This window comes from Phoxinus phoxinus (assembly GCF_949152265.1).
Source record: "Phoxinus phoxinus genome assembly, chromosome: 5".
Classification (NCBI taxonomy): Eukaryota; Metazoa; Chordata; class Actinopteri; order Cypriniformes; family Leuciscidae; genus Phoxinus; species Phoxinus phoxinus.
Window position 1 is genome coordinate 14,818,222 of NC_136880.1, and position 23,033 is coordinate 14,841,254.

A 23,033-nucleotide genomic window follows, 5' to 3' on the forward strand; every position below is an offset into this window, starting at 1 on the left:
TCTATAGACGTTTTTAAATCTGAAAACTCCAAAAAGCAACAAAATTGTCAGACATCCATTAGTGGATGTTCACAGAGGAAAACAACTGGAATACAGCGCTGGTTGTTCTCTCGAACGATACTCGACGACAACGGCGGAATCCAAAGCCGTGGGCGAAGTAATGGGTGTATTAAATTATATGAAATAATCCCGAAAAAAAGCACAAACACGGCAGAGATGGCAAGTTCAGCAGCTGGAATTTGCTGAGGTGAAGTGACGGCTAACCGGCTAGCATTGACATAATTGGGAATCCACCTGTCACTCAAAAGTGGACACACCCTTAATTTTGCAGAACTTTAAATATTAATCGACTAAACGGGTGAGTTATAAAAAAATGCACCTCCGTCACAGTTGTTATGAAGGGCAAAATTAGCTGTATAGACCAAAGCCACATAGAGAACCAGGCTGTAAACATGTTTTTTTCTGCTGTAAAGTTGGGCATTTTAACATGGGGGAGATACAGATTTGACCCACTTCTGCAGCCAGCCTGAAGCGGCCAGTCGATGAATTGCCGTTTAATTCACTTCCGTGTTGGTTTCAAGAGAGAGACAGGGAGGTTGCCGCTTGGTCAGCTCACATGGTTTATTTTATTTAAGGGAGACACCCCAGGGGAAAAAATAAATAAAAAACTAATAGATATCAGCATGAAACTTCCCCAGTTGATTACTGACATTAAGACAAATATATTTTGTATTACAAGTTTTTAGAATATTTATATTTAAATATGCAAATTAGGTAGTATGTAATTAAATATGCGCTAATTTGCATATATTTCCAGAAGATAAATCTGAACATCGGATAAAGCCAGATTCAAAATTCTTGTTTCATTTTGTTGACATATTAGAGTCAAAGGTTTTTACAGAGGGGATCTCTTTTTATCACTCCATTAATCAGAAAAAACAGCCATAATAAATCCAGTTTCGCCCCATTTTTAGGTATAACGTATACATCAGAATCTGAATGATATATGAACAAACCCCTCTGTAAATGCCTTAAGAATATAGATAGGAACACAACTGGAATGTTTGGTGTGTTGATGCTGAAGTGGAGATTCCTGGCTCAGAGTATGAGAAAAAACCCATTTTGAGAATCATGTTGTCAGAAATTGACATCAGCCAATGAGATTTCGCTTTTAGAGTTAAATGCCCCATTGTACTTTTACGATTGGTTGCTGATAAAAAAGGAAATGACCATATTTGGATCCGACAGCATTGTACAGGAGAGAGAGAGAGAGAGAGAGCTTTCCAACGGTGTGATGATGACAGGGTGCAGACAGCGATCGCGTAGCAGCGCGATGATTTATAACGCCAACTTTTGTTGAATATAGGAGAAATCTACAGACGCAAACAGACAAAGTGTAGTAAACTAAAAACCTAAATGTGTATTTTGGACTTTTTTTCACCACAAGTCTGAAAGAAGACATGTTATTGAAGACAAATAGCCCAAAATCTCAAAATTGACCAGTGGAAAAAACACACACAATGTTTTTGCCTGCTGTGTCTCGCCTTAATCTAGTTTCTTAATGTATTATATTTATCATACAAATGAACACTAATTACAATAAGAAACCTAGTATAAGAAGTTTCTCTCAAAAGCTAATCCAGTAAAATTCCTAATATTAACTCCAATAATTCTTGATTATGTTTTTCTCTATCAAAACAACAACAGAAATGAGCTTGCATTGTGGCACAGTGCATTTATTCAGCCGCCACAATCACAAACATTGTAATAGAGATCCATGTTCAGATTTATTAAAGTTCATTGTAGATTTAGTCACAGCAAGCAGCGCAAACAATGTAAAGCCATGTAAAGATGGCTGTATTACACTTTCATTTGAGCAAAAGATCACAGTGGAGATCGCTGAACTCTAACATGCATGTTTGCCGGTGTTTTCAGATAATCAACGCATTTTTCCTCATAGCAAAGACAGCATGACGATTGCGAGGTTGCCAGCAGAGCTAGACTGGGGCTAAAATTCAGCCCACGAGACAAATAAGTAGTCAGTAATAAAAATGAACAAATAAAAATAAATACAATAGTACAAAGAAAAGCTACAAATGAAATAAACCGCTGTTTTGGGGGGTTTTCAGGTAGGTCTAACAGTAGTTTTCAGGAACTTCATTTGAATAAAGTAATCAAATGTGAAATAATACTGCACATTCATCATTGTGTAAATTAAATATAGATGAATCTTTATAAAATTACAAAAGTAATAGCAGCGAGTGATTACTTTGTCTTTTGTAGTTTTATTAACAGTAAAACACAGCAACAGATTTATAAGGCTGCTGTCCCTTTAAGACTGAATGCAAGAAACTGAGGAAGTCCAGATTCAAGGGGGCAGCAGAGGGAAAATTGCCAATCCTGACACAGATAGATAGACCTCTCAGATAGATAAGATTCAAACCAATTAAGAACTGAATCTATTAGCCCCACACGGGATTCTAGTCTAGATAGGAGCAATGTGTGATCGACAGTATCGAAAGCTGCAGATAAGTCTAAGAGAACTAAAATCACAGTCACCAACATCAGTAGCAACAAAAATATCATTTAAGACTCTCAACTGAGCAGATTCAGTAACCTGGTCCTACCAGACTCTCGTACATTTCATTTGTACAGAGAGTCTGGCCACTCTCCATTGACAAGCGTTAACTTACTTGTAAGCGGGTACTCTGTTGAAGTTTAAAACTATTGGATCTGCCCAGAGCCACTCTGGATCTGCCGTAACCAATCGCTAATGTTTGGTTGTGAGTCTCGTGACGTTTGTCAACTCAAACTAGCGCACGACCTCAACGTCATCGTTCTCAGCCACTCCCTCTGTTCGCAAAAAATGTATCGGAGAAACCCAAGAATATAGGGTTCAAGCCCAGACGTAGTACTGAAGGAAAATGAAAATTGAGCGGAAGTACGTTGGAGGGCGGAGCCAGGCTACAGATTCAGTGCTGTGAAACTTAAAAGGTTTAAAACCTTCTTATTTAAAATGACTGAAGTTGGCACAACACAACTTTTTCCCGTACCTTGGAGATAAAGGGAACCACAGAGATTGGAAGATAATTGTTTGAAACAGATGTGTCTAAAGAAGGCATCTTGAGGAACAGGAACAGAACCAGTTATGCAATCGCTCACACTGAACGATTTTAGGCCCGATTTCCACTCGCCGACAGGTTTTGCGAGATCGCCGACACATGCCCGAATTCATAGGCAAATCAGTGCTCGTTCACGTCAGTGACAATCAATGACGCAGTCTGAGAGAATCGCCGATTCAAAATCCTGCTGTGTGAATGTGTTCTGACTAAAAACTACATCGGCGATGACCTACAGCCAATGAGAGAGCAAGATACAGGATAGCGGGATGTTCGGGGAGAATTATAGACCAGAATATCAGTATTTTAATAGATATATTTACAATTATATCAAACAGAAACAAAGCACAAACATTTGCTTGACCAGCAGCACATTGCAAAATGATTCTCTCTTTGCAGAGCACACAATCCTTGCTCCCCGCGTCTCCCCAAACATTTCCTCCTGCATAATCTGTTTTTCCTTTTCTCATATTCGCTGAAAATCAGCGCACAAACAATTAGGATCGCAATCTTCTTGCAGGCTATAATTTTTAATAACAATTCCAGTCTCGCGCGAGAACTGCAAACAGTACAAACCACATGGAATCTGATCTTTTTAATACTGATATGCAGAGGTGGGTAGTAACGAAGTACATTTACTTCGTTACATTTACTTGAGTATTTTTTGGGAAAATGTTTACTTTTAAGAGTAGATTTAAATGTGGGTACTTTTACTTTTACTCGAGTACATTTCTAATAAAAAAAACGGTACTTTTACTTTGTTACGTTGAGCGACGTTCCTCTCGTTACTTTATTTTAATGCAATAGGCCTACGTGTTGTTAAATGCGTAGTTTGTTCCAAGCGCGCTGTATCTTTTTTCTGGGCTTGAGCGATGCTCAATTCACAAATGAATCACTCTTTTGAGTCGATTCTGTTCAAAGACTTCATCAACCAAGTTGTCAGATGTCTAAATCGGTTCGCGAATCAGTATGATCTGTTCAGTTTCCTGCACGCACTGAATCGTCTGAAGCGCTTTCAATTCACACTCGTAACAGGAAGATTTAAGAACATCAAGAGCGTTGATTAAGTGGCTGTGGACCTACTACAGTAGCCTACAGTCAAGTGAAAGCAAATCTGCAAATGCATAATTTTTGCCAGAGATGAAGATCTCTATTAGTTGAACATCTTCGTATGCTGAGGACGATATATCCTGTGGAACGAATATCGTTCCACAGGACGATATTCGATTTAATTTAATTCAGGTAGGCTAATACATTTTACAACCAAACAGATTATTACGATATGATAGCACTACTTCAAAGTATGACATTACCCGTTTTTTGGACATATACATTACTTTATACAATAAATAAGCTACCGTTGTCCACCTATGAAATGAACACCCGCCATCCCGCGGTAATGTGTGTGTATTGCGCAGTCGCGTGCATGCGAACGCAACTTGAAAACGAATGCCTTTGCCTGCCTTAGACACTGTTGACCAGTTTAAACATGCTTTCAGAAATATACATTAGCTACATTTTGGAGAACAGACAGAAGAAGATCCGTCGATGTGCGTTTGATCGTCGTTTCGTTTCAGTTGTCCAGTAGCGGTCAGCGCGAGCACATGTGAAGAGTTTTAACTCTTTCTTCTCTGTGTCAATGTTCCATTTACATGCCTTTAAATGCAAAACTCTGTAGATTCACTATATTTCGACATTGTCTAATAATCCAACTGTAGTTGTATAAGTTACTATTATACAAACCAAAGGACAGGCAATGATTCTCGGGCTACAGATGGCAGAAATAATGCTTGTCTCTTCTGTTTTTGTGGCAAAGATAGCCTATCTAATTATGATAATAATAGTAATTTAAATAAAAAATATCTAAATAATATCATGTTTTATATATATATTTATATATGTCATATATATAGGCCTATGATCCGAAGTAACTAGTAACTAGCTACTTGAGTAGTTTTCTCATTGGATACTTTTTTACTCTTACTCAATTAACTATTAAGATTGTTACTTTTACTTTGAGTAAATATTTCTATAATTACTTGTACTTTTACTTGAGTACAGTTTTTGGATACTCTACCCACCTCTGCTGATATGGTATAATTCATTAAGAATATATAACTTTTTTGTGTACAAAACCCAAAGCAGTCATTTTAGCAAAGGAAAGGATCCTACTCGAATCCATAGTCACTCTGGACCTAGTGCTCACCCATGGGTTTTCTCTTTCTGATCTTGAAGTCTCCTGGGAGGTTTTTAATTCCATTTCCCTACAATCCCTTAAATAAATAATTCCCACCCTTAAACCCTCTTTCTGCCCTCATGATGTGATGCACCCTCAGTATTTTAAATCGTGTCTGTTGGCCTAGGTCTGTAATCCTTCCTGAACAACTGTTTACTAACTGGTTCTGTCCATGCCTGCCTAAAATTGGCCAGTGTTACTCCTTTACTCAAGAAGCCTTCTCTAGGCACATCTGTTTTAATTTCCGACCTATTTCTGTCATTCCTTTTATCTCTAAGATATTGGGAAAACGTTAAGTTGTCAACTTCAGTCATTTTTAAACAACAATCATATCTTTTAATTTTTAAATCAGGTTTTAAGTCTTTTCGCAGCAATGAATCTGTGAGTACTCAATGCTTTATGGGTTAATAATGCTGGTGATTCTGTGGTTCTGGTTCTTTGAGATTTGACTGTTGATTGCTCGTTACTTTGATCTAGATTAGAATCCTATGTGGGGCGATAAGGTTTCGTTCTTAACTGGTTTAAATTTATCAGACAGATATTTTTCTGTCAGGATAAGCAATTTGACCTCCTCTGCTGGACTCCCCCCAGGGCTCTGTTCTGGCACATTCGCGCTTCTCTCTTAACATGCTTTCCTTGGGTTCAATTCTACTGATCTTTCCACTTCTATGTGGATGACACTCAGGTTTATCTGCTTAAAAAGAAACGACTCCTCGTTCTCGGCAATACAACCTTTGTTAGCGTGTCTGAATGAGGTAAAGCTTTGGTTAGCTTGTCATTTTCTATCTTTAAATGAATCCAAGGCCGAGGTTATAGTTTTTGGCTCATCCGACAAACCTGAAGTCAATAACATCGACCTGTGAAATCTTTCTGTTTTTAATTCCCAGTGAGTACAGAACTTTGGTGTTTTCTTGGATAGTCAGCTAACATTAAACACGATTCCTCTGTTGTTGCCTTTTTTTTTTTTTTTAGCTTCGACTACTATCTAAAATTAAACACTTTGTGTCTGAAAAAAGCTCTACATTGGTTGCCAGTTCATTTTAGGATTAATTTTAAAATTCTCTTATTTTTGTATAAATATCACATAATATAGCTCCTATTTATCTATCTGTCAAGTCAAGTCACCTTTATTTATATAGCGCTGTTTCAAAGCAGCTTTACATCGATAACAGGAAATTACAGGAACAGAGATTGTCTTGGCTTTACAGCAGCTCTAGAATAAAGTTATTGTCCAGCTAAAGCTAGTTTTGATTGATTCACTTCTGTTGCAAAGATCATTAGTTATTAACTTTTTTCTAATCTGTCTGAACTAAAGTCCTTTCAGAAGTTTTAAGATCTGGTGATCTAAACTTACAGTCCATTGCTAGAGGCATTGCTGGAGTGTATTCGTGCATGGCGTGTGGAGTCAGGGCAACAAATTTGGAAATCCACTGTTTCCTCAAAAGAGTCCGTTTGCAAGCAGCAGAAGGCCACCTTATGCGATACACACAGTAAACCCGTGTTGTTCACTCATCTGCGCATAATAACACAGAATGAATGAAAAACAATAAATTGACCCGCGTTCTGTTTTCTATCATGCGCCGTGCACGTTTGCGATGACGTAAGATGCACGTAAACGCACCAGGGTTCAATAGAATCAAGTTGAGTGTGAAACCAGACCAACGCTGCAGGGGGCGCCAGGAACAATCGCGCTCGGGCTCGGACCGCGGCAAACGAGCCCGGTGTGAAAGCCCCCTTAGAGTAGCTCCTTCCTTGTCGGTTTGTAAGGGCGCTTTCACACTAGCACTTTTGGTGCGCACCCGGGTTCGAATGACGTCAGAGTTTGGCTCGTTTGGATGATGTAAACGCTGTCTTCCGAACTCGGGTGCGCACGCGCGAACCGTACTCAAATCCGCTTAAAAAGGGTGGTCTGGGGTACGGTTCATGTGAACTCCAGTACGGTTTGCTGCTGATATGAACGCAATCGTACCGAATCACGGAAGTGAACCGCTATTGATGACGTACACTGTATAATGTGGTCGACAGGACATTCGTCAGTGCGCGCGTGTCACTTACCTTGACGAAAAGCGGGATTGACGCACTGCAAGCAGAGAGATGATTTATGCTTGCCTGTTGCCTCCGCAAAAATTGTCTTCGGCGGACAGCCCGCTGTCTTTGGAACGATTTTAGTACATTTGTGGCAGACAAACGCAAGTGTGTTTCTGTATCTTTTCTTTGAAAACAAAACCAAAGGTTTAAAAAAAAGAAGAAGAACAAATGCGAAGCGAGCAATTCTATCTATTTTGACGCATTTTCATTCATAGCGGCGCCGGTTACCAAGCAACACGATTACGCGCCAGCTGCAGCTTGATGACGCAAGCCTACCGCGGTTCTGATACAAATAATATAATGTGAACACAGTCCATCGGGGGAGGGCGGAGGGGGGAGCAATCGAACTCGGGTTCGGAACAGGCAATCGAACCAAGTGTGAAAGCGCCCTAAATCTCTTTTGGAAACTCAGGCTAATGTTGTTCTTTGTAATGCTTTATATTTGTTTATTTGCACCTGTGATTGTCATGCTCCTGTACAGCACTTTTACGAACTTGACGAGCGATGCCGCGCTGTGACGGACCATAGACTGTAAAAAAAGATTGACTGACATGTATGCACACAATCACGGTCACACACACACACACACACACACACACACTTGATTATTTTATTTGGAATGACCAATACTGATTAAAACAACACAGCATCCAAATATTCACAAAGAGCCTGTTGTGTTTCACCAGACAATACAAACAATGCTAATAGTCCCAACCACATGAATAAATAATTACATAGGCTATGGATAAAGGTGACATCGCCTTCTCCACACATGCAGACTGCCTATGATTGCTGACACAGAACAGTATTTGGCTGTTTGCTTAGAGGTCTTCTTACTCAGTCCAGCAATCTGCAAGCCTCTGACACATAATCTATGCACATGTCCCAAACTGCCAAAGATTAAGATGATCAATTTGATCCTGTAACCACACACTGCCAAAGCATTGGTTAATGACTGGTACTTTAACATTTTCTCAGAAAAACACAAATCCATATAAGCATCAAAACAACAGCCCACTTCCAAAATCAGAATACTCTTAGAAAGCTCATTAACGACTACAATGTCTGGAGTATTTGGGTATTCCCTGAGGACACTTCTAAGAGAGTTTATATTATTATTCAGATTTGAAAACCAGCTAGTTTGAACAGTCTTGTTTGTGTGTATTGCACTTTGTCCAGAAACTTTGCGCAGTTCTTGAGCTGTTATATTTACGATGCGATCGTGGCGCGCGATGTAAAGTCCTTTAAACGCAGGGCACCCGTTCATTATGTGCGCTGTAGATTCCATTGTCCTATCGCTGTGTAGTAAGCAGAATGGTTCGTGGTGTTTTGGAAACCACAGGGCGAGATTGTATTTAGACGGAAGAGTTTGCAGCCGAGCTTTAATAACAAATTTTAGGATACCTCCGTTAACGGCTGAATTTTGTAACGCAGAGTGTGAGACTGTATGGTCCGCGCACTGCAGGCCAGCGAGTTTACCTTGAAGGCGCAGGTTAACCCAATAATCGCGCTGCTGCGCTTGAAAATATTGGAGGATTTCATACCTGCACGTCCGGCTGTTCAGCTTCTTACTGGTTCCAGTGTGATGTATAGTTGCCTCAGCATACACGTTTAGATCCATAATCTGCCCCTCACTGATATTTACCTGCTCCCCGCCAGTATGCGCCCAGTTCAGCTGTATATTGTTGTTGCTGCACAAGTCATTCAGATCGGGCCAATCCGAACGTACTCCAAATCCTGTAGCCCTGGTGTCCAGCTTTCCGCTAGGTTTCTTTCGGAAGCCAAGGAAACCTGGTTCTCCATCTGCAGCATAGGGGACCTTACGTTTGCTTAGATCCAGCAGCAGTGAGCGCCGGGCAACTTCGCGAACTGTAAGGTCATCGTTATTCAGCATGTGCAGTAAATGGTTTATTCTGGTAGCTGTATAAATCCATTCGATGTTGGGAATCCCCAGTCCCCCTTCTGATTTGTTCATAAAGAGAATACTTCTTGTTGTGTGTGTGTTGAGACTTAACCATTTTCTTACCAGCTGCACGGTCTTATTGTTCAGCTCCGTCAGATGTTTCTTAGCAATGTGAACATTGGCAAACAGATGTTGAATTTTAGACAGAGCTATATCCCGAACCGCTTGGAGTTTCATACAGGTCGGTAGAGGACACTGGTCTATCAAGTCTAATCTGATGGAGTATTCCTTACAGATATCGCTCACTTGCTCTTGCCATTCTCCTGCAACATTAAACATGTGTCCTAGATAATTGTATGATTCATGTCTTGAATAAACTCTGATTGTGCTTCCAGCGATTGTGAATGATGGAGGCTGATCATACTTGGCTCTATACCATCTATTGCCACCGCTGCGTCGTTCGTAAAACACCGCACATTTGTTGTTCTTAACTTTAAGTCCAGACCATTGCAGGAAGCGATCGGTGTATAACAGCATGTTGGTAATGACGTTCTCCTCTCTTGATACTATGAGGACGTCATCAGCAAAAGCCTGAACTGGGTTTGGAGATGTAATACCAGGCGGGGAGAGGAGGCATAACCATTTCAACCAGTGGTTTAAGGCCACTATGAAATTCACAGCGCTCCAGGGACACCCCGTCTTAATCCCAATTTCAAGTTTAACCGGTTTCGTTAGTTGATGTCCGCAAATCACTTGTAGAAAGGAATTGTCGTATACATTCTTGATTATATGTATATACTGTTCCGGCAGTTTTATTTCCTCAAGGGAATGAATCATTACGCTATGAGGTAGAGAGCCAAAAGCGTCTCGGAAGTCGAGGAATACCGCATAGAAACGGGAGGATTCATGTTTAAAATCATCAATGGCAGTCTTCAAACAGAATACATGCTCATTCATTCCCTGCCTCTCTATGTATGCTTTTTGTTTTGTTGTCAATGTTCCAGATTCCACCAGCCAGGGTAAAATTCGGCTTAGAATACACTTCATAAATACCTTGTATATAGTGGGGAGCAGCGATATGTCCCTCCAGGTGGAGGGATCTTCTGGGATGTTGTTCACACACACACACACACACACACACACACACACACACACACACACACACACACACACACACACACACACACACACACACACACACTCTCAGAGTAATATATTGTAAAGTTACTGCATAATACATTTTCAACTAGCAGAATAGCTACAGATTCACGATACACTTGTCTCACTTGTAGCTAACGTTATGTCTTTTAACTATTATAATATTTCGAAGGGCAAAAACAAGACCTTTTAATTGGCATTCTGATTTTAATCATCAACTGTCACTTTAGTGCGAGGCGCTGTGCAGTCTCAGACTTGGTACTGTGAGTAGCATATAGCATTAGCTCCCAACCCGGCCCGAGCTAACTTCATAACGTCGCGCTAGGTGGGTGTGGTTTCAGATAGCCAGGCTCCTCAGCTCCGCCTCTTTGCCCATATTCTGTTATCCGGGAGTGACGAGCGGTGACGCAAGGTCAAGATTGCGCTAGCCGACTCCGCCCACTTTAGGCTTCAAAAATGCTCTTCAGAAACCTACGGGTGACGTCACGGACACTACGTCCATATTTTTTTACAGTCTATGCTAAATGCCCGCGTGAAAGAAGGAATGACTTTGTTCAGATGTTAACTATGAATGTGCACCAGCGGCAAACGTCAAGAGGACTAGCCGAGGTAAGGCTGTTCCAGGCGGGTTACATGAGCGCTGAGCGCCCGGTGATCGCCTGGATCTCACAACTCGTCAGATCCAATTTTTTAAATAGGCGCTATCTTTATAAACAAACCACAGATTTGAGCTTTAAACAACTACATTCTCGACTGAACAACTCTTAAAACTACATTTCGTGACTATTTGACGCTCTATTCGCGTTTGGTGTGAACACAGCATAAGGGGGGTTATTGCTGCTCTCACAGTTTGAATTGGCGGTATGGTTCTGTTCTGGACGAGAATTAAGAGCAGGGAGTTCTCGTCCAGAACAGAACCATACTGCCAATTCAAACTGTATGCTAACTGTCAATCGTATTGGACGACAGTGGTCCTGACAGAAAGATTATGTTGTAACTTGTAGTGTTGGTTGGTTTTTGTAAAGGGTGAACACTCTTGAAAGTAAGAGTCATTTTTGTGTCTGCTGTTTCTCAAAATAAGGTGTGTGTGTGTTTTTTTGGGGGGTAGGGATTACATGGACAGACTTCTAGATGAAACAGAAAGCACTGCCTCCAGTCGAGCAGCCACGCCTCTTCCTGCCGCCTCCAGCAGCAGCACCAGCCAATCAGAGCGAGAGGAGACTAGCAGCCACAACGGTACAGTACATAGTGTCCGTTTCTTACACACTAATTTGAAATGCTTCTGTGCCTCTTAGGTTGGATTAAAGTAGAATGAAGTGTGTTTGAATCGTTTGTTACAACTATGCATTAAAGCCCGTCTCTGTGGTTCTCAATTCAGGACTCACCAGTCACAGCTCCAGTGCGGTCGCCACACAGATGTTGAGTAGTGTGAATGAGCTGAAGAGTGAATCTGTTCAGTCGAACGGAGCATCTAAACACAGTCTACTCGCAGATCATCTGGACTCCAACGGCTGTGACCTTACAGACACTCACAACTCGGACAGAAATGGCTCAGTGAATCACCAACATGACTGCCAGAGCCTAGACAGACCAACAAAAAAGTGCCGGACAGAATCAGAGTCACTGGCCCAGGTTGAGACGGACCCTTCCAGGGTAAAAGAAGACTGAACAAGACCAAAGGTCAGGCCAAAATCTTAAACTGGGGAGATGGGACAGGGCTGTGACACCTCTCAATCCTATCCACCCTAAACCCAAAGCTGAGCTGCTCCAAAAACACCACCCTCCAAACCCAACCACAGCTGATTAATGCTCCTTTTTCAAGAAACCATTTTACAGAGAAATGTATATTCTATATGTAATGGAATTTTTCTGATATTTTTTTATCAACAAGATATTTATATTTTTTATTGAGACATTTTGACAATGGGTGAATATGCTGTATAAGCCATTACACGTAATACACGAGGCTGAATGCTGGTGGGCGTGGTCTCTTGTGTTTAGGGCGGGGCCAGTATGTCTCCAGGCAAATCGAGTTGTGTTTTGGTTTACATTATATGCTAATGTTTCACTGCTCCGCCGGTTTGTGTTAGTGGAGGCGTACTGCGAGCTCCCCACAGATGTAGAAAAAATAAATAAGCCAATGGAATCACTCCTCCTAAGCTTTGTGTTTGTAAAGTGTCCAGAAAATTGGTTTGTTAGTTGTATTTTCTATTAACTGAGTGAATCTGTTTACTTTTCATTGTTTTGTTGGTATTTTTTAATAGTGTAAAGGAAATGAAGCCCATTTTTGGGACCATTATTTAGCATTATACCTAACGGTATCTAATGTTTTAGTCATTCTCCTTCATTTCTCATAATTACTGTAATACATTGAGGAAAAATATCACCCAGTCTGGACACAATGATTCATTTAAAACTACAACTGCCATAAATAAAGACAAAGACAAGTAAAAAAATGTTTTAAATACTACCGTGATATACAAATACTTTTCTATGTACATATTTTCACATGAATGTAATAAGAATATTCAAAAATGTTATAGCTCTAAAATGGGCTTCGTTTTCTTTAAGCAAAATATAATTTTTCTTTTGAAAATGAAAAATGATTAGAGGGCATGTTATTGACAGTACCCGTGGGCATTTCTCAGTGTTTATGATGGTAAAAGACGCTCGAATAGATTTCTTGCACTTATTGATTTGATATTCGCACTGCAAATCCATCTTTAGATTTTACTTTTTTGTGTATTTTGTACATGATATTCAGAAGCTGTTCTTGCAATTAATGAAACTGGATAATTATACGGTTTGTACCCAACAAACTATAACAGAATGACCAATAACAGTGAATTTAAGTAACATGTTTCAGCCAACAGTTTTAAAAGCACTAAGAATTAATAGTTATATCATTCAAATCAATGCAAATATTTACTCCAAATTTATAAAACGGCCCAGAGGAATTTATGGAATATCTTTGACCAAAAACAATGTTTTTTTTTTTTTTTTACTGTTTGTGGGTCAGTTGGATTTATCAAGTTGTGCTTCCCTAGAGCCATGTTTATTGCAATGTTTTTAATTAATGAAACATGGAAACTGGATCTTGTGGCCACAGATATATCCATAACCACATTTGAATATCAATATTTGAGTATTTTGACAGGAATTCACCGTAATACAGCTCCAGTACTCCTTTATAAACATGCACTCGCTTTTACACCTCGTCCTGTGGAAGATGTTCATTCACACTTCAGAAATCACGGTGCTATATTTCCTCTGGTCATCTTCATTGGCTTATTTATTGTCATTTGTGTTGAGTGTCACCATTTGAAGAGTTCTTTAGCTTCATGTATGTGACTGTAGCATTCATCTTATTTGAAATGGTCTAGAGTGCGATGTATGCACTCATTCTGATCAGAACTTATGCATTAAATACATCTTAAATAGCAATGAGTTTGTAATCCGCACTGGTTCATTACTGATGGTATTTTTGGAGTAGTGCAGAGACGTGTTTATTTAAATCGATGAACAGACTTAAGTCGATCCACTGCCATAAATCTAATATATGTTATTGTGAATTTACTGAGCAATGGAAATACTACACCAGAATGCAATGGCGATTCCAGTAGTGTCACAGAAGGTTCCCTTGTCTTCTGTCTTTTATTAGGACTTCAATGCAAAACCCTTATTTCAGTTTGGCTCTCATTAAATTAGAACAGAATAAACAAAAGAAAATGGATTTTGTTATTTCATCTGATTCGAATTTATAAAAGAGCTCAAATTTCAATAGTTCACTTCTGTCATCATTTACTCACCCTGGGCCCCATTGACTTCTATAGTAGGAAAAAAAATACTATGGAGATCAATGGGGTCCATCAACTGTTTGCTTGCCGACATTCTTCAAAATATCTTCTTTTGTGTTCAGCAGACGAAAGAAATTCACACGGGTTCGAAGAAACTTGAGGGTGAGTAAATGATGACAGGATTTTCCTTTACTAATTCTTTCTATTAGTCCTACTCCCTGTCTTTGCTAACAGTCTGATGAGCAGAGTGGTAAAAATATTCCAAAAGGTCGACCAACATAACCTTTTTGTTATAAAAGTCTACTGTAGTGTGGATGAAACCATTGCACCAGTCGCACTGAGACGTTTCAAATGATATCAAACGTTAGTGTGTGTCCGTCACACTTATTTATATAGCACTTTTTACATTAAAGATTGTTTCAACAGGAAGAGATAACAGGAAAATAATGCAACAAAGAAAATAGTGTCACAGTCCAGCTTAAGTAAGTTCAGTGATGTTTCATTTTCGTTTTAAGAAAAGTTATTAATTTAGTTCATTTATATATATATAGCCACTCGAGTAAACCGTGATCATCGTCCAGCTCAGTTCAGTTCACATATAATGCTGTCAATGCAGGCAGATCTATATTATTGTTGAATATTAAATGTTAAATTTAATGTCCCCAACTAAGCAAGCCAATGGCAACAAAGGTGGGAAAAGGCAATTCCTTTTCGATGTTTGATATATCAATTCAGGGTTTTTTTTGCATGTAGGCAAAGTTCCTGGGGTTTTTATAATCTTATGATAACCTTTCAATCCACGTTCAATAGAAGCTCTATCTACAGCTTTTGCGGCATAATGTTAATTACCACAGAAAATCATTTTGATTAATCACTCAGTTGAAAGACAAATAAACTCATCCAATACAGAAAAGTTTTATTGGTTTAGAATTGATCAGTTCAATTTGAACTAAGATAGACATTTACAATTTACAGAGACAAAAGGAAATGTGGATCTCATATCATAGCAAAGAAAAATAATGTGTCATCCATCTAAAAACTTCAATAAAACTATTTTTTACACTTTTTTAACATTCGTCTTTCCAAATATCATTAAACAATTACAAAATTATTTAAAAAAATATACTGTGCACAATTTACATAATGCAACAATCCATCTTGTGTCTTTATTTATTTATATAAATGTACATTTAAAAAAAAAAAAAAGTTCAGTAAGTCAGCAATCACAAACTGGTTAATGAAAAGTGCCAAAGTTGCTGAAAAGATTGCTGGTCACAGTTGCACTCAAGGCGCTGTGAAGTGAGACGGACTGGGTTCTTGACTCCCGTGAGTATTATCAACATTCTCCTATTGTTCCATCAACTTGTTTCTATTAAAAGACACAACATGTTACATGTCATCTCAAATACACTTATCCTTATTCAATAGTATCAAACAAAACATTTTTTCCTGCACTTACTTTTTTGTTCCTTAGTGAACGTGATGTGCGAGTACACAAGACTGCCAGCAATGCTATTGGGGGAAAAGGTAAGAAAAGTTATATATTTTTTTAATGTATGGGTTATACAGATTTACATTTTGAATTCTACCTAAATTTAGTTTTTATTCACATTTTAATATGTTAATTATTTCTTCTAAATTCATGTTTTCTGAGAAAATCCGGAATTTGTCCATGTTGATCATTCAAGGAAAAGACATCACATTTTGTAGTTTCTTTTACAGTCTTTTCATGAGAATGACCCTCATATACTGAGATCAAATTCTGCGGCTAAGTTTCTTCAATGTCATTTTACAATGGACCTTTTTACCTGATGTTTAGGCCGATAAAGTTAACCCAAGTAAAGATGTAATCTCCACCAAACACCATCCCGATGTATGTCACTAAGATATTCTGTTGGGTTGGTTAAAGGAAACACAGTTAACTCTTAACTGATCATATTTACAGTACACTTCTCAATCGCCAAGATTCAGTGAATTACCAACCTTGATACAGCCAACAATTGTAGTCGTCAAAGCGGAGTTATAATGTGTGCATAACATAATGGAGTACATGAGTATAAACCTGCCCAAACAAACAATGATATTAGAATCACAAAAAATATATATCAGTTTTTAACATCTAAAAAATTACAAAAACAAAAAACAGCTTAAAGGTGAAGTATGTAGTTTCTACAACACGTAATGGAATTACAAAAGTACAGCATATGTTGTAAACGCCCCTTTCGGACGTCACGCCTCCCCCAACTCAAACACAACTCTTACTGTGCGTTCACACCGTACGCGAATAGCGCGTCAAATTCGGGCCTGCCGCGTCTAGTTTGACGCTTGAACATTTTGAATGCAAATTCCAAAGCGAAATGGACGCGCGTAAAAAGCAAGCGTTTGGAGCGAAATCCGTTTCTTCTGGGAGAGGCAAGTGCTAGGCGGGAAATTTAAAAATACTACTGTTATTGTGTCACGAAATGTAGTTTTAAGAGTTGTTCAGTCGGGAATGTAGTTGTTTAAAGCTCAAATCTGTGGTTTATTTATAAAGATAGCGCCTATTTAAAAAATGTATCTGACGTTTCGGAGTTGTGAGATCCAGCGATCACCGGGCGCTCAGCGCTCATGTAACCCGCCTGGAGCAGCCTTACCTCGGCTAGTCTTCCTGACGTTTGCCGCTGGTAAACGAGAAATGTTTAAATTCTCAATCTATAGCTCCGGCTCTATTATATTAAACATATAAGTTAAAATACATTAATGACTCGTTATAACGTAGGTCAAACGACTTCTTTAATTACCGTTATGTGAGTTTTTCTTCATCTCATTCAGAAATGTAGCCTATGACTGCACATTCATAGGTAACATCTGAACAATGTCATTCCTTCTTGCATGTGGGCATTTAGTCATTACAAAATAATTTATTGAGGCCAAACATTTAAAATTACATTATAATCTGAAAATCGGGCCTTCCCCCGTTTATCACGTCACTTCACCACGTGACAGCAGCAAGCAGGCTCCGATTGGTTAACGCAGCGCGAATTGACGCAGAAGTTCCGATTTTTCAACTCGGGCGGCAGACGCGAATTCGCGTCAAACGTGTGAATGCACAAAAAGCACTACCTAAAATCATTCGCGTCTACCACGCCGCACTCTACGCCTCATTCGCGTCGCAGGAATTTTTTACGTGCTTTGCATTGACTTAACATTGAAATCACTCGCGCCTGACGCGCTATTCGCATCCGGTGTGAACGCACCATTATGAGTGCTTTTGCAGGCATGTCTCAACTATAAAAAATGGACGTAGTGTCCGAGACGTCACCCATAAGTTTCTGAAAAGCATTTTTGAAGCCCAAAGTGGGCGGAGCCGGCCGTCGCCATCTTGGCAGTGCGTCACCGCACGTCACTCCCGGATAAACGAAAATGGGCAAAGAGGCGGGATTAGCTGTATGGAAGGCCAAAAGGGCCAAACGTGAGAAACTGTAAACACGCAATTCACACGTTTTGGCCCTTTTGGCCTTCCATATTAGCTGAGGTGACGTGACGCTGACAGACAGCAGACAAACTGCTAAGTGGCCACACCCTTAATTATGCAGAACTTTAAGGCTTAATATAATTTAAACGGATGAGTTATAAAAAAAATTCACCTCCCTCACAGTTGTCATGAAGGACAAAATTAGATATATAGACCAAAACCAGTTTTTGTACCAGGCTGTAAAAAAATTATTTCTGCTGTAAATTGGGCATTTTAATATGAGATTGACTCTCCAACAGCCTGTCTCTAGTGGCCAGTCGGTGAATTGCAGTTTAAGTCACTTCCGTGTTGGATTCGAGAGAGACCGGAAGGTTGCCGCTTGGTCTCAACAGGTAAAAATACTTTTAATAAAAGGTCCGATATATTAGGAATAATTTGATCTGTGTTACTATGTTTAATGAGTAAGCAGTTGAGTAGGATAACACTGTAGAGTGACTGTGACTTGTAAGTAACAAAAAAAGATTAGAAATATCAGACTTACCCCATGACACAAGACAACACAAACTGAATCACAAAGAACACGTCGGTCCAACCATCATACTCCAAAGTCTGAAAATTCATAAGAGATCATATTTATTCTTTTTATTGGTTCTTATGTACAATTTTCTTAAAAAGTCAAGCAGAATTTAGATCTATTTTCCAACTGTCCTTCATTTATCAAAACATTTAGTGTAATAAATAAATGTTTATGTATTAAAATTCTTACTTTCTGAATGTCTCCAGTAAAGTATGCTAAAATCATAGTGGGAATAATCATGAATAAAGCATTGTAATACAGCAGCCCATATTTTCCAAGTTCCTGAAATGCAAGGAGGGGGAAATCATTTGATAAAATAAGAGAAACATTAACCAGCATTTTTAACTAGACTTTATCTTAGACTAAAAATGGGTTAAAAGAAGGGGGTCAGGAATTGACTGGATAGCAGGTCTCTGCCAAATATCATTTTTACACATTGAATTTACCTACATTTTTTGGCTGGGCTCATGAACGCATGAAATTGTGTTCCCCATCTCCTACTATAGACACCACATGCCTAAACACACTACTCCTGGTTTCACAGAGAAGGCTTAAGCCTAGTCCCAGACTAAAATGCACGTTTGAGCCGTTTTAACGGAAAGCAACTGGCACTACCATATCTTAAAATATTTCAGTGTCATGGCTTTTTCTCTAGATGCACACCAGTAATGTTTTCTTCAAAGGCACATTTATAAAAACCACTCAAATGTCCAAACTAAACTGGACTAATTCTGGCTTAATCAAAGCCCTGTCTGTGAAACGTAGTTTCCATATACACACATTAAACACTTGTGTATCATAGTCTGAATACAAAAGGCATACTCTTTCTAAACCAGAACAACTGATAGAGATATTGGACTTGAAGCCACAAAACTTAAATTAAACAAAAGTAATTGGCACATTCACGACCGTGCGAAACAGAGATCATGGGACTTTTGTTGCACACACTCTTGCACTAGTGTGGACATGTCAAGCATAAACCAGGCTTAAGGGTTAAATTACCTTGGAGTCCAGTTTTTGCTTCATATAAGCCCCATTTGCAGCAGTCAGAATGTTGTTAAGTGTAATGAACACATATCCATGGAGGTCAAAAGCTAAATCTGTGCTGTGAAAGGCAAATGAATCGAAGTGACTGTCACTGTTCATAAATACTCCTAAAACACAGCAGAGTTGCGATTACATTCATCAACAGAAGAAATTGGTTTTCTGTGAGGTCAAGGAATTAAATCTCAAATGTAATCTTTTTATCGAGTTTGTATTTGAAGCTACCTTGCGGCAATAAAAGCTCCTAGGATCATGGTGAATACGGTTGCCTTTATGGACCCTGAAAACGTCTTTCTACAAATAGAAAAACAACAAATAGTGTAAATCTCACATCTCGTACAACTTGAACTGGGTCAGCTGCAAACTGACACAAAAGCAAAGTGATACTGTGGAGACGTACTTTAGGAGGTAACCCTCAAACAGCATTGTGAATAAAATGGAGAATCGCCGGAGCACGGTAAACATCGGAAGACTGCGGAAGAGATCATGCAGCATGTGATATTATTGTACATTCAGTATATAAGAATAACAACAGCTATGCATGAAAAAGTTTTGAAGCTTTGTTTTCTGTTCTTCAGAACCGCACACTTACTTCAGTTGTTTGGTTCCAAACAGGCCTGTTAACTGGTTTCCCACATACAGAAAGGGAAGTGGAAATACCTACACAGTAAATATAGTGAGAATTGAACTTACAATGTGTATATGAAAACTGAAGTATAGTTTGGGCTTGAGTGTGCTCAGACCTACCTTATGAGGCACATGCCTATCAAAATCGGGGAAATCAACCACATTTAATGATTTTGCTGCTCGCAGAACAACAACAGTTGCAAACATCTGCAAACAACATAATGAACTTTCATCAGAAACTGGAATCTAAGTGCTACATGTTTGTCAAATATATGTTTAATAAATGCTTGTCACAGTCATTAAAACACCAAATACTGCAAGTAGGCCTACATGTGAATGAATCTAACAGATTGTGAAAGCTAACCACCTTATTCCTGAGAGCTACCGTTCTATTTAGATGAATATTGAGCAAGTCAATGTAGTGGCATGTCACTAAACTGAAGTGCGGTTAATCTCGGAAAACCTGAGATGAAAAGCGTCTTATTACACAGTTGCTTGGATTGAGCAGTCAAATATTTGAGTTCAATGAACAATCTGCAGTCTCTCTATATTCAAACACAGATGAGAAGAGGTAATTGGCACCATTGTATGTATTTAAAAAAGCTACTGAGTGTGGCCTTTGACTTTAGTACTGTCATGATAAACATCTAGGCTAACTTTAGCTTCATTTGCTCCAGTTAAAAGAAGAAAATGAGAAGATCGCTCAGAAGAACAACAAAACAGGAGGCTAAATTGGATTGCAAATGAATAATCTAATATTATATTGTAGCAATGGACTAGTTATCTTAGCAGAAGCTTCAAGATAATTCAATAATTTCAAATAAATGTAATTTATATATTTAATAGAACTAGAAAAATAAAAAAAACGACTTCATACAATAATTAAATGATTTCTTAAAAATTGTATGCATTTATGAAACTGTCAATGCAAATAAATCTCAATGGATCTAATTTTTAGGGATTCATAATTAACACAAATGATCAGAAATGTCACAGCATGAGCAATAACATTCTTACCTGGCCAATTCCCACTGCTAAAGAGGAAGGAAATCTGAGTGGGAAAACAGAATAACAGTGCACAAAATAATAAACATCATGAAATCCATATAGAGCGCTCATTTACAGTCATTTATTAACGTGTTTGGATATGTGCTAACAGCAGCTATGACCAAGCAATATGTAATATCATAGCAAAGGTGAGTAGAGTAAAAATCTTGCGAAACACAGAGTTTAAGCGGTTAGATCCATCACTAACTACTATACTTTCTCGGTGGCATCTGGTAATAAAACACACAATTGAATTTGAATGTGCTGAAAGAAAACATGAATGAATATGAATGCGATTCATTACCTGTAATTAGTAAGAACACTCTTGTTAATGACAACAATGACAAAAGAAGAGATCCCGTAGCAAACTGCTGCAAACAACTTTAAAAATAACGCAGATTTGCCACTGCCTTCATCTAGCGAAACATTATCTTTTGCGTTATTCTGAGTATATCTCGCAGAGTGAACTTTTCGTATGTCCGCCATGTCTACCAAATGCTGTTTACTATCGGGAGAAAAAAGGTCCAAATACTTTTCTGCACAATAAAATGTTCCCTTCACTCGCTCGCTGAAGTTTTAAAGGGACAGTGTTCCACGGACCATTTTCACATTTCCGGCTGTGGAACGCGGAAGCAGGACCCTTTTCACATGTCTGGGGCTCTCATGTGGTAAACTTCAGTGAACAGGAAACTACTGCAGATGTATTTTTTTTATTCCCATTTGCTCCAATAGCAAAAAAAAAAAAAAAAAACCTGTGATAGTTCAACTTTTGATTTCAAAAGAGGGGAAAATATAGAGAGATTGATTAAATTGGTCAGAATGTAATGTCAAATTTGCCAATACTCCCTCCGCCATTGGATTAGAAAAACCCTCGCAGCATATGTTTTTTTTTGTCATTTACTGTACAAACACAATATAGCAATATATTTGATATGTTGACATGACATTTGATCATGTTGACAACAGTGGAAACGCGTCATCACAGTCAGTGAAAAGCCATTGCGCTAGACCAGCACTATGATGAACCTGCACAAAATTATGGCAGTGGAAACTTGCAAAGTATTAGGGCATTTTCACATCCCTTCTACAGTGTTTTCTATCCTAAGGTTGGACAACACATTATTAAGTATTTACTGGCAGCAATATTGGCCATTTCTATACATAATACTCTGTTGTAAATGTCACTGTATTTCACATACTGCATTATTGCAAAACATTATTAACAGTAGCCAGCAGGTGGAGCTAAAGCACCTCAAAGATGTACTGAACACAGTAGTTGAGTGGTAAACCACATTTTGCTTACTAAAACCTCAAGTGAAGTGGGTCACCGTGATTTTGCCAAGTAAGACACGTTCCTTGATCTTCATATTTTTTTGATCCTGGAACAACATTCCTGTCCCAAAATGTAGTCCTTACCGATCTCTACCCCTAAACCTAACCCTACCCATAACTTTTCCCTAAAATCAGAGGGAAATGATAGGAGAATAACACTGATGTTGAAGCCTAAACTTGACATAAACTGTGAACTTGTCCCTCAAATCTGATTGGTTGATCTGATCCAACAAAGATGTTGATCCAGGAACATGCGGTACTTGGTGAAATCACGTTCACCAAGTGAAGTGTAGGCCTACATATTTGTGCATATAGTGATTGATCTTGTGATCTAAAAAAAGTACATGAGCTATTTGTCACACTTGCGCTAATATTTCTGAGGGTAGGTTTATTATGATAAGTAAATTTTTGTAGGCATAACTTCAAGTCTTGCCTACAAAAAGATAAGGTTTATTTATATAGCAGCCTATTTGTTGACTTTTCAGCCAAACATTTAAACAGTGAGTCTGAATCATGTAGAAACATGTAAAAGTGCAAAAATATTCAACCTAAATTTGACAGTGTTTTACTATTTTAACATTTTCTCATTGTATAGTAAAGTATTTTTCCTATACAAATTACAAACATTTGTGCAGTGTTGGTCGCCAGTCG

At 38.7% G+C, this 23,033-nt stretch overlaps 2 protein-coding genes across 2 annotated transcripts in view; one reads left to right on the forward strand and one right to left on the reverse strand.

Annotated features, from left to right (window-relative positions):
- mier1b (mesoderm induction early response 1b, transcriptional regulator) overlaps positions 1 to 13,950 on the forward strand; it is a 32,464-nt gene extending 18,514 nt beyond the window's left edge. Inside the window, exons 12-13 of the mRNA XM_079614270.1 lie at positions 11,613 to 11,740; positions 11,883 to 13,950. Of these exons, the coding sequence (XP_079470396.1) occupies positions 11,613 to 11,740; positions 11,883 to 12,172 (418 nt within the window). The 3' untranslated portion in view covers positions 12,173 to 13,950. The remainder of the gene's footprint in view (positions 1 to 11,612; positions 11,741 to 11,882) is intronic.
- Positions 13,951 to 15,193: 1,243 nt separating this feature from the next.
- Positions 15,194 to 21,734, reverse strand: slc35d1b (solute carrier family 35 member D1b). The gene is made up of 13 exons (XM_079614279.1): positions 21,355 to 21,734; positions 21,021 to 21,054; positions 20,124 to 20,210; positions 19,969 to 20,036; positions 19,777 to 19,848; positions 19,602 to 19,670; positions 19,335 to 19,437; positions 18,522 to 18,614; positions 18,297 to 18,364; positions 16,285 to 16,363; positions 16,110 to 16,192; positions 15,761 to 15,813; positions 15,194 to 15,670 (listed from the first exon to the last, which is right to left on the reverse strand). The coding sequence occupies exons 1-13, from the start codon at positions 21,534 to 21,536 to the stop codon at positions 15,660 to 15,662; spliced, it is 1,002 nt and encodes a 333-aa protein (XP_079470405.1). The 5' UTR covers positions 21,537 to 21,734; the 3' UTR covers positions 15,194 to 15,659.
- Positions 21,735 to 23,033: the final 1,299 nt, after the last annotated feature.

Coding starts and splice junctions, on each gene's coding strand:
- slc35d1b (XM_079614279.1), bottom strand. CDS start 21,536: ATGGCGGACATACGAAAAGTTCACTCTGCGAGATATACTCAGAATAAC. Junction 16,364..18,296: donor GTGTTGTCTTGTGTCATGGG/GTAAGTCTGATA, acceptor TTGTTTGGGCAG/GTTTATACTCATGTACTCCA. Junction 15,814..16,109: donor TTTATCGGCCTAAACATCAG/GTAAAAAGGTCC, acceptor TTCCCCCAATAG/CATTGCTGGCAGTCTTGTGT.